The 17,009-nt window shown below is 36.8% G+C and overlaps 1 protein-coding gene across 2 annotated transcripts; it reads right to left on the bottom strand.

Annotated features, from left to right (window-relative positions):
• Nucleotides 1-879: 879 nt before the first annotated feature.
• On the bottom strand, nucleotides 880-13,111 carry slc7a9 (solute carrier family 7 member 9). Of its 2 annotated transcripts, none has more exons than XM_084108638.1 (13): nucleotides 12,953-13,111; nucleotides 10,339-10,478; nucleotides 9,413-9,560; nucleotides 8,336-8,578; nucleotides 8,134-8,259; nucleotides 7,468-7,567; nucleotides 7,067-7,111; nucleotides 3,098-3,221; nucleotides 2,713-2,816; nucleotides 2,504-2,600; nucleotides 2,216-2,365; nucleotides 1,541-1,715; nucleotides 880-1,382 (listed from the first exon to the last, which is right to left on the bottom strand). In XM_084108638.1, exons 2-13 carry the CDS (start codon nucleotides 10,435-10,437, stop codon nucleotides 1,321-1,323), a joined length of 1,473 nt encoding a protein of 490 aa, XP_083964764.1. In that variant the 5' UTR covers nucleotides 10,438-10,478; nucleotides 12,953-13,111; the 3' UTR covers nucleotides 880-1,320. The 2 variants fall into 2 exon arrangements, with proteins under 2 accessions (XP_083964764.1, XP_083964765.1); XM_084108639.1 differs by lacking the exon at nucleotides 12,953-13,111 and adding an exon at nucleotides 11,590-11,773 and having other exon boundaries at nucleotides 1,029-1,382.
• Between the last annotated feature and the right edge of the window lie 3,898 nt (nucleotides 13,112-17,009).

The following is a 17,009-nucleotide window of genomic DNA, read 5'->3' as shown; positions in this document are numbered from 1 at the left end:
GATTATGTAATGTGCGTTATTGTAATGCCTTTCTTTACTCATAACATCAAAAAGTAATCTGATTACGTAATGCATGTTACTTGTAATGTGTTTCTTTACTCGTTACATCAAAAAGTAATATGATTAGGTAATGCACATTACTTGTAGTTAATTACTTGTTAGATAAAGTAATCTGATTAGGTAATGCATGTTACTTGTAATACATTACTCGTAACATTAAAAAAATCTGAATACGTAATACGTTACTTGTAACACATTACTTTACTTGTAACATCAAAAAAGTCATCTGAATGCGTTATGCATATTACTTGTAGTGCGTTACCCCCAACACTGATCATTTCAGATGAGATTGAAAAAAAGTATCGCTAGGTTTTCTCAGAGGAGGGCTATGATAGAAATGTGCATGTCCATCTTGAACATAATCAGAATTATCAGCTAATAAGGGTAAATCTCCATACTCTGGTACACTGGAGGGAGCATCTGAGTGGTTTCCACAGTTGTACCTTGACAGGCTGTAGAAAATTCTGATGGAATCACGTCCTCATGTTCTGATATCAAAGATACGCGAAGTGCAACTTGTATGAAGTTGTATGAAGCCTTTGCAATATTTTGCATTTATATATTTTGTATATATTTTATAGTTTTCGCATGATTTGATATAATTGTATTGATTAGTTTGTTAAATTCACATACTTTATCTGTTTGATTATTGTCTTATATTTAATATAGTATAGGCCTATCTTAAGTTTAAACCATAACCGCATGCTGTCCACTCAAGTGGACATCTGAAGATCTCTTTGAAAAATGTGTAAAAAAATAAAATAAAAATGAATTCTTGTTTTTCATGCCCTAAGAGCAATAAAAACACAGGAAAAAAATCCTGACTGAGGTTATCATAATTCATGCATGAAAGGGTTAAAGACTTACATTACTACAATTCTTATACTGTGATTAAATGAGTCTGAGTCAATATATTAACACAATTAATACATTTGAGTTCAGTAAACGTGGAAAAATATCACTGCTATCCTGAACAACAAGCTTGCATTTAATCACACAATAAGTTAGATGATCTGGAAGTTGTCATAATTTACAGACACTCATGGAAGTGATATGTTATTCTTTAAAGTAAAAACAAATCCCTGTGTCCTGGGAAAGGCTTGCAATACATTGTAAAAACAATTAGGAATAAAAAAAAAACCAAATCTGTCCATATGCAGCCGTGTTCCCTTTAAGGATCCTTTATCCACATTTCCACGGATCAATCTGTTGTCCATTGCAGGCTATTATGTCTGTGTCTTTCCTCCAGTTTGACATCTGTCACTCAATCTTTTCAGGTGGAACGACTTGCAGTAGCAGCTGAAGGTGCATAGTGAGTGGCCCTGTAAGCGTCAACAGGTCAAGTTTAAGAATCTAGCATTTGGGAAGAGTTGCTATTTAAATGTTTCTGGTAATGGTTAACATCCACTAAAAAACAGCCTTAAAAGTTTTCAAATTTCAAGGGTCAGGACAAGCATACATGCAATTTCCAGATACTTACTCATGATGTGGCGAGTCCAGTTGAATTTGTAGTAAATGAAGGGTACATATAAGAGAAGACCGCTGACTATGAACACTGTGCAGTACAGGTACTCCCACTCAGGCTTGTCTATGATGGGAGCGAGAACTAAGTAACAGGACACAATCACCACCAAAGCAGGAATGACTATCGGAACCTGAGAGGAACAAAAGGCAAACATTTTCAAGTTGGGTATAGTCATTTTACAATAGATTAGATTTATGGTTGATTCAGTCCATGCCATTGAGCTAAATATCTAACACATTCGAGAATAGAAACTATATGGGCAATATAAAATACAGACAAAATTTGAGACTCAGAATGGTTTACTGCAATAGCTAGATAGGAAAAAAACAATCCAGAAGCCACACCTCTTATGCGAGTATTAAATGAATTCATAAACAAAGGCACTTGCTATGATAAGCATAATATATGAAAAAAGATTCTCAGATTTTCACTTCTGTTTTAGCTTCTACTCTAGCTTACTCTTGAAAGTTGCCTTCGCGTTTATTGTTGGGTCTTATGACAAATAGCTCATGATCTTCATAATTTTAAAGTTGCTCTGGATAATAGCATCTGCTAATTATTATTATTATTATTATTATTATTTTAATCCAGTCACTTTATGCTGTGTCACCATGCGTAATGTACTCTAACCTTGACTGGTCTATGAAGGTCCTTTCTTGTGAATCGCATAACGATGAGCACAAGGCATGTGAGCCCATAGAAAGCCCACTGAGCAAAACTGAAGTAATTGATGAGAGTGTTTATGTCTGCTGGCATGATGTAGATGATTGACAGGAAGCCCTGCAAATCACATACAAGAAGAAATCAAATATAATGGTAATGCGTTTAGAACAGTTGTCATGGTTGATGTAATATGGCAAAATTAGTAATAAGCCTTGTCCAAAAAGTGTTGAGGATGGAATATTACATGAGACTTACATTAAACATGAGAGCTGGAGAAGGTGTGAAACGTTTCACATTGATGTACGACAAGATCCTAACCATGTGACCCTCCCGTCCTGCCACATATGTCAACCTAACAGGTACAAACAGACACAACAGACAGTAAGTGTCAGGCCCAGAAAACAATTTTCAGCATGCACTTAATCCTGTGTGCAAATTTCTTTGAAGCAGCTGAAGTTCCTAACCTTCCTGCGGTGAAACAGCTCCCATTGGCTGCACCAAAAGTGGAAAAAACCACAAATAGAGGCACAACCCATGATAATGGGTACAGCACTCTGTCACCAAAGGTCTGTGGAGAACCCAATGATTTAGTAAAACACAAATCAAAGATCATTGCACAAGCATTTATTACTGACAACTTTTTTATTTTATTTTTTTCTAAAGAAACTGACAAGAAAGGTTCTCAAACTTTTTTTTTTTTTCTTTTTTTTTTGCTGATTTAACATTTTAGAACTAGGGAACATACTTATTTTCTATAGAAATAGAGGTCTGGAAATCACAGATTTAAAATTCCCTGATATTTCCAGGTTTTCCATGGTACTGGGAACTATGACTACAATACACACTCACCACAGCAACAGCAGAAGACTGTAGAAGTTCAACAGGGGTCATGACAGTGAAATATGCTATGTTGACCAATATATAGCACACAGTAACCAGGGGAATCCCAATCATGATAGCCAGGGGAAGGTTTCTGTAAAAAAATAAAAATAAACATATCTATGAAATGAATAAATCAAAACAAAAAACAAGACATTTTCAATAATACAATAACACCTTCATGATAAATATATACTGTATAGTATACTGTACTGTGCAAAAGTCTTAGGCATGTTAGTATTTTCACCCCAGCAACGCTTGAAGAAACCTTCCTGCAAAACTACAGTACTGTGAAAAGTTTTAGGCACTTGCTGTAAAGTGAGGATGCTTTCAAAAATAATGTCATAAATGGATTTTTATTTAGCGATTAACTTCTATTAACTAAATCAAATCAATATTTGGTGTGGCCACCCTTTGTGTTTAAAACCATTTTTGTCCTTGGTACACTTGCACATAGTTTTTCAGGTAGCTTTGCAGGAAGATTTCTTCAAGCGTCTTGGAGACGTTGCCACAGTTCTTCTGAATTTAGTCTCAATTTTTTTCTGTTTCTTCATGTATCATCATTCAATATCTCCGTGTGGATCATACCGGCTGTTGTGCATACAAAAATCTCACTGGATTATTACAATTTATGGCAAAAGAAATGTTTGGAAATGTAAACTGATATATATCCTACTGACAAACTACAGCAAAAGATATATACAGTGAGGAAAATAAGTATTTGAACACCCTGCTATTTTGCAAGTTCTCCCACTTAGAAATCATGGAGCGGTCTGAAATTGTCATCGTATGTGCATGTCCACTGTGAGAGACATAATCTAAAAAAAAAAATCCAGAAATCACAATGTATGATTTTTTAACTATTTATTTGTATGATACAGCTGCAAATAAGTATTTGAACACCTGAGAGTTTGCAATTACAGAGGTCAAACGTTTCCTGTAGATTTTCACCAGGTTTGCACACACTGCAGGAGGGATTTTGGCCCACTCCTCCACACAGATCTTCTCTAGATCAGTCAGGTTTCTGGGCTGTCGCTGAGAAACACGGAGTTTGAGCTCCCTCCAAAGATTCTCTATTGGGTTTAGGTCTGGAGACTGGCTAGGCCACGCCAGAACCTTGATATGCTTCTTACCGAGCCACTCCTTGGTTATCCTGGCTGTGTGCTTCGGGTCATTGTCATGTTGGAAGACCCAGCCTCAACCCATCTTCAATGCTCTAACTGAGGGAAGGAGGTTGTTCCCCAAAATCTCGCAATACATGGCCCCGGTCATCCTCTCCTTAATACAGTGCAGTCGCCCTGTCCCATGTTCAGAAAAACACCCCAAAGCATGATGCTACCACCCCCATGCTTCACAGTAGGGATGGTGTTCTTGGGATGGTACTCATCATTCTTCTTTCTCCAAACACGTTTAGTGGAATTATGACCAAAAAGTTATATTTTGGTCTCATCTGACCACATGACTTTCTCCCATGACTCCTCTGGATCATCCAAATGGTCATTGGCAAACTTAAGACGGGCCTTGACATGTGCTGGTTTAAGCAGGGGAACCTTCCGTGCCATGCATGATTTCAAACCATGACGTCTTAGTGTATTACCAACAGTAACCTTGGAAACGGTGGTCCCAGCTCTTTTCAGGTCATTGACCAGCTCCTCCCGTGTAGTTCTGGGTTGATTTCTCACCTTTCTTAGGATCATTGAGAACCCACGTGGTGAGATCTTGCATGGAGCCCCAGTCCGAGGGAGATTGACAGTCATGTTTAGCGTCTTCCATTTTCTAATGATTGCTCCAACAGTGGACCTTTTTTCACCAAGCTGCTTGGCAGTTGGATTCTTACTGATTGTATGGGGTGGACAGGTGTCTTTATGCAGCTAACGACCTCAAATAGGTGCATCTAATTTAGGATAATAAATGGAGTGGAGGTGGACATTTGAAAGGCAGACTAACAGGTCTTTGAGGGTCAGAATTCTAGCTGATAGACAGGTGTTCAAATACTTATTTGCAGCTGTATCATACAAATAAATAGTTAAAAAATCATATATTGTGATTTCTGGATTTTTTTTTTTTAGATTATGTCTCTCACAGTGGACATGCACCTACGATGACAATTTCAGACCCCTCCATGATTTCCAAGTGGGAGAACTTGCAAAATAGCAGGGTGTTCAAATACTTATTTTCCTCACTGTAAATAACTGGCTTAAAACCTTTTTTTGTGTGTGAAAATACTAACATGCCTAAAACTTTTGCTCAGTACTGTATATATATATATATATATATATATATACAGTGGGGAGAACAAGTATTTGATACACTGCCGATTTTGCAGGTTTTCCCACTTACAAAGCATGTACAAAGATACAAAGATTTACTTGCAAAGATTCCTGTGAGTGACGGAATCTAAAACAAAAATCCAGAAAATCGCATTGTATGATTTTTAAGTAATTAATTTGCATTTTATTGCATGCCATAAGTTTTTGATACATCAGAAAAGCAGAACTTAATATTTGGTATAGAAACCTTTGTTTGCAATTACAGAGATCATACGTTTCCTGTAGTTCTTGACCAGGTTTGCACACACTGCAGCAGGGATTTTGGCCCACTCCTCCATACAGACCTTCTCCAGATCCTTCAGGTTTCGGGGCTGTCACTGGGCAATACGGACTTTCAGCTCCCTCCAAAGATTTTCTATTGGGCTAGGCCACTCCAGGATCTTGAGATGCTTCTTACGGAGCCACTCCTTAGTTGCCCTGGCTGTGTGTTTCGGGTTGTTGTCATGCTGGAAGACCCAGCAACGACGCATCTTCAATGCTCTTACTGAGGGAAGGAGGTTGTTGGCCAAGATCTCGCGATACATGGCCCCATCCATCCTCCCTTCAATACGGTGCAGTCGTCCTGTCCCCTTTGCAGAAAAGCATCCCCAAAGAATGATGTTTCCACCTCCATGCTTCGCGGTTGGGATGGTGTTCTTGGGGTTGTACTCATCCTTCTTCTTCCTCCAAACACGGCGAGTGGAGTTTAGACCAAAAAGCTTTATTTCTGTCTCATCTGACCACATGACCTTCTCCCATTCCTCCTCTGGATCATCCAGATGGTCATTGGCAAACTTCAGACTGTGGTCCCAGCTCTCTTCAGGTCATTGACCAGGTCCTGCCGTGTAGTTCTGGGCTGATCCCTCACCTTCCTCATGATCATTGATGCCCCACGAGGTGAGATCTTGCATGGTGCCCCAGAACGAGGGAGACTGACCGTCATCTTGAACTTCTTCCATTTTCTAATAATTGCACCAACAGTTGTTGCCTTCTCACCAAGCTGCTTGCCTATTGTCCTGTAGCCCATCCCAGCCTTGTGCAGGTCTACAATTTTATCCCTGATGTCCTTACACAGCTCTCTGGTCTTGGCCATTGTGGAGAGGTTGTTTGATTGAGTGTGTGGACAGGTGTCTTTTATACAGGTAATGAGTTTAAACAGGTGCAGTTAATACAGGTAATGAGTGGAGAACAGGGGGGCTTCTTAAAGAAAAACTAACAGGTCTGTGAGAGCGGAATTCTTACTGGTTGGTAGGTGATCAAATACTTATGTCATGCAATAAAATGCAAATTAATTATTTAAAAATCATACAATGTGATTTTCTGGATTTTTGTTTTAGATTCCATCTCTCACAGTTGAAGAGTACCTATGATAAAAATTACAGACCTCTATGCTTTGTAAGTAGGAAAACCTGCAAAATCGGCAGTGTATCAAATACTTGTTCTCCCCACTGTATACAATAAACAAAAACACAAGACATTTTCAATAACACAATAAGACCTTCTTAGCTAACCATGTAAGATTGCAGATATACTGCCATGTCATTTTGCAGATAATATTGCAGCTAACAATACTGCAATATTACAGATTTCACATGTTTTAGAAAAACAGAATTGGAATTTTAATTCTCACTTGTATGGATTTTTCAGCTCTTCTGTTATGAAGTTAAGCTGATTCCTATGAAAAAAGAAAAGAGAACTTTGACATGAATTGCATAGCTGACTTCTGGTCTTATACATGATTCTCTCAGAATGAAAAAGCCATGGATAAAGAATGATCTGGTGAAAGTCCACGCAACTAAAAATAGATCCTACAGGTTTGACAAGCATTCAATTTCCCTTTTTATTATGTAATGATACTTCCCTTTATCATTAGACGGTGTGAATGGTTCCCAGGGCTGAGAGCACACTAGAATGTTGATTCTTTGAATCTACTATAGGCTTATTAAAGATTTTAAAAAAATGTACACTGCTGCTTAACATTAGCCTCATATGCCACATGTACAACATTATATGAGCTCCTTATTACTTTACCATCCATCATAAGCCCAGAGACCATTGTAAAATGCAAGGCCAATTGTTCCAAATGATGTTGTTCCCCCTGCAAATGGGTCTCTAAGATTCTGTGTATTGCCTAAAAAACAATTAGAACACAATAAAAAGACACATTTTATTGATCTTTCATTGAACATTTACAGCATACCTGTCAACACTCCCGTTTTTTAGCCCTATCTCCCGGACCCCTCCCGGTTTGTTATTTCTCCCGGGAAACTCCCGTAATTTGCATGGCCCAGACTCCTTTATGAATAATCGGACCGATATGTTTGTCTAATGTTGACCAGTTGCCAGATCTTGTATTAAATGCATTATATTCACACAATCCACACACCATATACAATTTCAACCCGTTTGTCACCTCAACCTGGCAGCCTATAACCCAGTTGCACAGTCGCGGAGAGTTTAACCCGAAAGCGAGTCGATAGACATGGCAGGTGAAGGCGGTGTCCCCGCAAAGAAACTGAAGTACAGTTGTAACCTACAGTACCTCTTGCTATTCTCCAACTGTCCTTTTCAATGTCACACAAACCAGTCAATAAAAACTGATATCATATAAGATAGGAGTCACTAAAACAGATCTGGCAATGAGATATGAGGTCGGATAAAAGCAGGTTTGATTGATCTCAGGGAATAGAGAGGTACCTTGAGCCAACAGAACGATGCCTGAAACCACGATAATGACAATAATCAAGAGTTTGGCTGCTGTGAAAAAGTTCTGCACTCTGGAGGCCAGCTTCACACTCAGACAGTTGATGAGTGTGATTATTACTGATGAGAGAACAAAGTGAGGGTTAGACCAAAATAATGTCATTGGAATATAAACAGGGCCTAGACTTGTACATACAGATACAAGCTGCAGCCAGGCATTTGGTAACCACTTGAGGAGGAGTGCATCCTGGGTAAAATGGAGCGGAGGCGTACTCGGCACAACTCAGGGCAATGATGGCAAATGACGAAGGCTTTAACACGATGATCGTGGTCCAGGAATATAGGTATGCCAGCACTGGCCCAAAGCCCTCCATCAGGTATGGATACTCACCACCAGACTTCATGATCATTGTGCCAAGCTCGGCATAGCAGAGGGCCCCTGCACACACACGCACATAGTTTCCCATTAGTTTCTCAGTGTTCAAGTTGAGGTCAATGAGTCCATTACCAAAAGGTCTTCTGCAGGCAAAGTCAGTATTAAACTAAAGAGGATTTCTGTGTCTTGGGAATTTTCCTGAACAGTATGTGACTTAAAAAGACTGACTGGGGGGTTTCTGAGTGAGTGAACATATCTGATTAACCTCCTTGACTTTGCCCAACTATAATCTCAGCAGAAAGTGCTGGATAAAATAAAGATTTAGTTTAGATTTACATATTTGTAACACATAATGCGGTAAGACAACAGCTGCAACGAATGGAGCAAATTAAAAGAGTAACACTTTACAAGGTTCAATACATTAACATTATTTAATGCATCACGTATCATGAACTAACAATCCTGGTTAATGTTAATTTATTTAACATTTAATTTGTCAGAAATTAGTATTACTAGGCATTTATGTAGCATGAACAAAAATTAAGTAATATATAAATTAACATTAACCTTGATTATTACAAAATCCCATTCATTGTTAGTTTAAACTACTTAATGCATTAACAAACTGAGCCTTATCGTATGTTTTTAATAATTAATAAACAAATTAATAAAGCAGCAACCTTTAGACTTTAAATTATTTTACACACTATAAAAAAGGTTATATTTTGCATACATGGTATATGGTGAGATTATCAATAAGCAAAAACAAATATGATACGATACATGAGGTGATTGTGCTTAATCACCCATTAATCTTTGTTATAAGGGGTAATCAGGCTTTTCAAGGCTTTTGTGCAACCTCATCATAGATAATGTCTTTTTTGTGTGGATACTGACCCAGTGTAGCCAGTAATCCGCATGCCGCCCACACAACCAGACACGGACCCACGGCTCCAGTTCCCTCCAGCACCGCTTTGGGAGAAATGAAGATCCCGGAGCCGATCATTGTTCCCACTATCAGACAGATGCCACTTACAAGACCCACCTGAGGCATTCAGACAGGCTTAAGGTTAAAGGGTTAGGGATTGGTTTAACTGATAACGTGATAATAAAATTAGATTCGATACCACATAGGATGTCAGCTGATTTTAGAGATTGTTTACTTTATCTGATCTGCTGGATACCAGTTGTTTAATATGCTCATTTGATCTATTTTTACATTTAGGTTACCTTTGCCATTAAAGTTAATCCTTAAAACGCTCATAATTTAGCAAATCTCTTCATAAACATCCTTTTTTTATACCGTACATAATAATGTTTTAATGTCTAAATTCACATGTAGCATTTAAATTACTGATTTTTAGTTTTTACTATTTTATTTTAGAACTGGCATTTTACCAATAAATGTACAATGATCTAAATGATATCACTCCACTTTAACACAGGAAAGATGAGGCTTCCATTTATATTGCCTGATTGTTTTCTCTGAATATATGGTCAACATAAAGAACAAGGGTTGCAATAACTACTTAAAGCGATTAATATTACTAGACCTTCCATGTCCTTATGTATGCAGATTTATAAATTGTTAAACTTGTCATTAATGAGAGCTACAAAAGACAGAAGAATGCTCGGACAGACGGGTCAGGAAAGGAAGGGATTACACTGTAGTGATGGTGACAGGCACTGCCAGGTTAACCCACAGTTAAACCCTTCACACGCTTACTCACACACCCACATGCATCGACTCTGGACGGAAACCATTGATCATTAAACATTTTTCACATTCTTTTGTGTAATATGCCTCATTCTCTCATACTCACATCCTGACGCAGAACTGCTGCTTTTGGCTGCTTTTTAGTTTTCAAAGGCTCTGGAATGCTCCCATTGTGAGTGTCTTTTTTCAGATCCTCGTCCATCATTCACAGGGTCAACAGTTCAGTTTTAACTTTGTGCAGTCAGCCTGAATAAATACAGACACAACTATAATATAGCCTACTCTTTCTTATACACCTAATTACATTTATTATGATGATCAATTTAAAAAATAATAATAATTAAAAAGACCAAAAATGACTAAGCCTGAACCTGAACTAAAAGACAGATAGAAATCTAGGGAAGTCTGGATCTAGGGAATATAGCACTTTTATTCTTGTTGTTTTGATGTCTTGTTCTTGCTAGTGTAGTTCATCATGTCAGATTACCTCAAGCATCCTAAAGCCCAAGTTAAAATACATTACAATGCTTTAAGTGTTGCTGATGCAGGTGAATGAGCGTCAACATGTTATGGGCTCTCTGACAGATCTTTTTATTCATACACATAACATCTGCTCCACTTGCACTTCAATTCAGATAATTTTGTCTCCTAGCAACTGCAGTACAATAGTCATAGGTTCGGTTTATACTATAGTCAAGAAGCAAAGACTAGAATTGGCTGCAAAAAAAAAAATCTGAAGGAAAATGAGTACAAAAATAACAAATATTAAAATACTGCTGTAAACTCAGCAGTACTAGAAGAATTCGCATACATTATATATTTATGATTTAAGTTTATGATTAAACTTCTCTTAAAGGTCCATTTATTTGTGCATTAGGTAGTAAAATAAATTGTGTGCAAATAAAGTAATCTAAATACCTTTGCCAATTTTAAAGAACTTGCTTTCTCATTCTACACAGATAAGAAAATATTGTATCTTATCTACAATTAAGATAGTCAGGCTGATGTCCACAAGCAGCTACTGATACTAAATCTACTGAACAAATTGATTTGTAGACCGTCAGAAGTCAATAGGACCATCTGTGCTGCCATTGTCTTGATGGTCCATTATGTAACCCTATAAATACTCTCACTTAACATGAAGATTTACAGTGTAAACAAACACACATCAATACTTCAGTTAAGATGACTGTTTCCTTTTCTGCCAAACATTTATCATACTTGTAGAAAATATTTACTCACAATAAACAAGTCACAATATTGTAACAAAAATAATAATGCATTGAATATATTTTTCTGATTGAACATTGTTCAGGTGCAGTTAGCAAAGACAAACTATAGGTTAACTCAAGCTTACTTTCTGTGCCACCATTTCCACCGTCACATGAGAATCATGTCTAACTCGAGGCGTGAGGCGAAAGACAAACCTGCAATGCTTTCAGTTTTTCCAGCAGAAAAGTTTTGATCCATTTGCAAATTCATGTGTTTAATAACCAACAAAAGTGGGTGGAACCTTCAATGTTCAGTTATTCTCCTGGCTGATCGTGATTGAAGCAAACACGTGACAAGAAGGAGGAGAGGGACCAGGATTGGCTAGAGGTGAGCAGGCTCTGACCAACACAATACTCCTTTGAAAGAGACACCTGATATGGTTTGGTTGGAAAGAGGGGGTGACAGTGTGAAGCCAAGGATTGACCAGAACACAGAACCATCTCAGATAAAAAGCACTGCCAATGCAACTCAGTACAGGCCATTGCTTAAATAAATACAGGCCGGTAAATAGCCTACTTGAAGCAGTGTAAGCTCCATGATCTCCATTATAAATGCATTTCACAGCCAAGAAGAGCTTCTCTGATTGATGCACTCGTCTCTACTGTCTCCCCTTTTCATTTGTCGAGGTCAAAAGCTGGCCAATGAGATGTATCTCAAGTTTCAGAAGGAGTCAGGCATTTAATAGCTTGCTGCGGTATTAAAAATACTGATATGAAAAGTACTTTTTTCACTTTTCCTGGCAATTTACAGCATTTATTATTCTAGTATAATGTATAATTCATAAATGTACTATAGCTTATTGTTATTCATGTTTGTTTGAAATACATTCATAATTGTTTATTTATTCAACTTGAATTGTTGCAAATTGTGTGTAGAAATGAACAATGAATAATAATGAACACTGTAAGAGGGTTGCTTATTGTTAGTTCAGGATAGCAAATACATAATATATTAACATAACACAATGTTAATTGTAACCGTGTCCGTGTGTCCAAAGTGTTCCTATCTGCACAAATGACAGCACAGCTCTAACTTTCCAATAACCTGCTATGTTACTATGTAACTAATCCCACCAGTGTTTCAACAATTCCTAGCCTCCACATACTGAAACCTATGAACACTAATAAAGACCAATACAACCCAACACAAAATGAGACAAACAGCATCACTTCTCATTGCCAATCTTCAAAATGATCAACATGAGTTAACCTTAAAAAATAAATCTGCATTAACAGTTCCTAATAGATATTAAGCAGTGAAAATGTCATGTCTGAATGACACATCACAGCATCGATCTACTTCCTCCACAAGCAACATTATTCTCGTACTTCCAATATTTATTCATCAAGGAACTTCCAAGGACATGCAAGCCAATGGCAGGCACCCTTAGATATAAAAACTACACAAATACAGTATATCAACAGTGTACTCTTTACATGATTCCTTACCTTTAGATGGGCTCCTTCTTATCCCAAACTCAGATCTGAATCAGATCAGATCAGACCTGAAAGCTATAACAGCAGGAATTACACGCACATTCTGGGTGGCATCTGAGCAGCTAACAATTAACCCGACCCTGTGTGGACATCCTTCTTTCACATGCAACACTGAAACACAGAGAAACATCTCAGACAGACTTCATGTTTATGCAGCTCATTCTACATCTTGATGACTGAACATTCAGAGAGAAAATCACTTCAAAATGAATTATCCCAAACAATTTCATTAACTTCAATTCTTTTAATATGAGCATAATATGTATATGAGCTACATTTAAGCATTAATTTTTTTTAAAGGTGTTAATGTTTTACTGACCTCATAAAGCGACCCATGCCCATGTTTTATTGTTTTATTTTGTTTCTGATGAAGTGATATCAGTTACAGTTAAAGTCAAGTTGCTAGAATGATTTGAGTATGAGCATGTGGTGCCTTATTATAAAACCCAGTAATTGTGGCTCAATAGATGAGAAAAATAAATTCAGGGGTCAGTTTAAATGAAAGGGTTTCATTTAGTATGAAACAGAGGAATGAATCTGCCACCACTGGCAAAATGAAAGAAAGACACTATATGAAAGGAAATCCCGTATTCACATTTATATTGGTTGCACAATAATAATCTATAAAGTAGCTAATGGTAAAATTTAGTAAGGGGCGGCCTACACGATGTGATTAAAGTGAAGACATAATAGTGACGTAATGTTATTAAACTGGTCTGCATTAAATAACATGAAGTCATGGTAATAATAGCTTACTTTAGAAAATCTACCCTGGTGTTGCTGAATGAAAGGCCCCCACTGGCAGCAGGCTCCAGACCCTTCACAAGAGCACATCAATAGAGTGATTGAGCGCTTGAAAGGGACCCAGCTGACCTTACAATGAGATGCTAACCTAGATAAGGAACAAACTACAACTCTAGACCGTCCCAGAGGACAGGTACTAAACTTTAAAAAAAGCTTTTCCAGGGACTTTAACTGTTCAACAGGATCTGTAAATCCTCAAAGTCTGAGTATCTATTGTGTTTATGTGATTTATCTGTCTCAAAATCTGTCACAGATTCATCAGAACGTTACAGATTAATCAGGCCTGTGTGCATTTTTCTTTATATTATTTAATAGCTGGTCTTTGTGACTTTAACTGTATTTCCAGTTACTCCTCAGGCTTTTTGACATTTGTTTAATTGATTTAATAACAATGTCCAGCAGATGGCAGCACTACTTTTCGTATCTTCTATTAGCTCCACTGATGAAACAGGCCAACATCAGTTTTGATCGGACCCAATTCTGTCGTTCTAATGTTAATTATTTTAGTTGTACTGTTGTATTCCTCATTTTGGATTCAATAAGTAATTTTTAATGAGGAATTCTAGGGATACAAGTGAAAAGCCTTAAACTTAGGATCGAAAATGTTTTTCTATTCTCAAAACTGATGACTAATGGCCCGCTAGAAAAGTGAAAGGGTGAGTAGCCTAATGTACATTTACAGTATAGGGGGAGAATAAGACAGGCAGATACGGTATGTCTGTGTGTTTAGCTCACTGGTTGTGAGAGAATTCGAGGCGCAGCAACGGTATAATATGTCCTCGTCATTTTTCTCTCCTGTCAGAACCTCAGTCCACTGGGTCTGTGAAAGGGAACAAGTGAGAGCTGTAGGATACTTCACATGCTCATAAGCATACAGACACTCTTTCACACACAGATAGTCATTTTCTTCCACTTACTGTGATAAGCTGTAGCTCTTTGCAGACAGTCGTCCTACATTTCATCCTAAAAAAATAGATTCCTGATTTATAACATACCAAAGCACTTCAGGTCTGTTCTATCTCTCCAGTTCATGGGGTTAACACTATATGAAAGATATTTGTTCTTAAAAAAACATCTGTGACATAAAATTCTACCAAAGTCATATAGGCTACATATATTATAACAAACATGCTCCGATGAGTAAAAATAAACAAAACTAAGATGTAACCACTAAAGCAAAGCAATTAATCAATAAACAGTTGACTATTTGAGATACTACACAACTGCTAATCTAGGTCATTTAGAATTAGTATCCTACTGCTAACCAGTAGTGTATGGAGGCAGATTAGTCTCAAATATAAATCACGCAAAAAACATGATTCACAAATGCGTAGACGATTTCACATGCATGAAACCTAATTCACGTACACACAAAAAAAATCCACGTGCGTGAAAAAAAAAAAAATTTCACAAAAAGCAATTCACATGCGCAAAATAAAATTATATACTCATAAAATACATTTCACAAATGCAAAACATAATTCGTAGATATACAACTGTGCACAAAAACCTTTGAATGTTTAAAATGTAGGAGTGTATCCTTGCATTTGAATGTGCAAATCGTCATTCACATACGAATTGCCTTAGATATGTGTGTGTGTGTTTTTGAGACTTTCCTGGCAGCATAACACTCATAACACAGAGCAGTCGTACTCTTTAGCCAATCAGATTTAAGCTTATCAATCGACCAATCAGTATCACGTGAGGGCGGGCCTACCTACATGTTACGTCATCAGCTTTCGACCAGTTCATGGCTGAGCAGAGGTAAGTGCAGTTAATCGTTCATTTCTGTATTTAGAAGTTAGAGATCAGTTGAAGCAATAGTTTATTAACTGCTGTTTAGTCCACATGTGAATATAAACATTTATTTTTAGTATTGATGGATTTTCATGTCCTGTCCACCACACATTCAACTGATGATAATGTATGTAATGACGTGCATATATAGGAGACATGTTTTGATCTGCATATATTATGTAGTTTTATTGTTTCAGATTTCCAAGACAGATGATGTACGAGTATGAAGTTGCAGACAACCAGTACTGTGATCTTACCATTTCTACTGTAATTCTTTGAAAACAGTCATGTTGCAAGCCATCCATTTTGACAGTTGTTTCAACAAGTGGTTGAAAGTGATGCATTGTTACTGTATTAATTTGTCTCCTGCGGACTATATGTACACGCTTTAGGAATAAAGCCTTGCTATGCATGCATTATTAAATGTTCTTGTAAGAATTAAAAGATTCAGACATAGTTCAATTTGATGTACACGTTTTATTAATTTGAAAGTTTCCGAATCCTTTGGGAATAAAATATCTAAAATGACTTGATCATGATTAATGTTCCTGTTACATATGAAGATCATGAACTGACAGTCTAAACTGTGAAGCACAATATTCAGTACAGAGAAATATACGTCTCTTTATATCCAGTCAGAGTGTACTTTGCTTTTAAAGTATATAAATATAAGTGCAATACATCAAGTGAAAAGTTAAAAAATGAATTGTGTTCAGTCCGGTCAAAATTAGACCTCTCTGTTAGGACATATAAGATTTTGTCCTGATATTTAAAGTACTAAAACCCTATAGTACAAGAGGTGCAGACAGAGGATGTGGGAAATTAAGTGATGGTATTTGAATAGAGTTTACTGAGTAATCTTAGTCGCATAATCTTAATTGCCTCTCTATGATAAGTACCTTTGTCTTATCAGCATAAAATCAGATTTGCCTATTTTACTAGGCAAAGTAAAATTAATGCTTCACAATATTGTCCTGTGAGACCTTAAGATGACAATAAAAAACCTTATTTAAAAACCTTGACATTACAATACAGCATAAGGAAATGCATGTTGAATATATTGGTAACACTCTACATACAATAAGGTACAATAACTAAGTTAACATTAGTTCATGTATTAAATAACCATGAGCAATACATTTGTTGCTGTGTTTCTTAATCTTTGTTAACGTTAGTTAAAAATACAGCTGTTCATTGTTAGTTTACAGTGCATTTACTAATGTTAACAAGATTTTAATGAAGTATTAGTAAATGTTAACATTAACAAAAAATAATAAAGGCTGTTCACGTGCAGTTCATTATTAGTTCATGTTAACTAATGAAACGTTTTAATAAAGTGTTACCAATTAAGACATAAATACAAAAAAAAAAGTATAAAAGAGAATAAAGAAACAACATGAATTAAGAT

This window comes from Abramis brama (genome assembly GCF_963993115.1).
Source record: "Abramis brama genome assembly, chromosome: 3".
In the NCBI taxonomy this organism is placed as follows: domain Eukaryota; kingdom Metazoa; phylum Chordata; class Actinopteri; order Cypriniformes; family Leuciscidae; genus Abramis; species Abramis brama.
The sequence above is the reverse complement of the archived record's forward strand: the minus strand, read 5'-3'. Positions and strand labels throughout refer to the sequence as shown.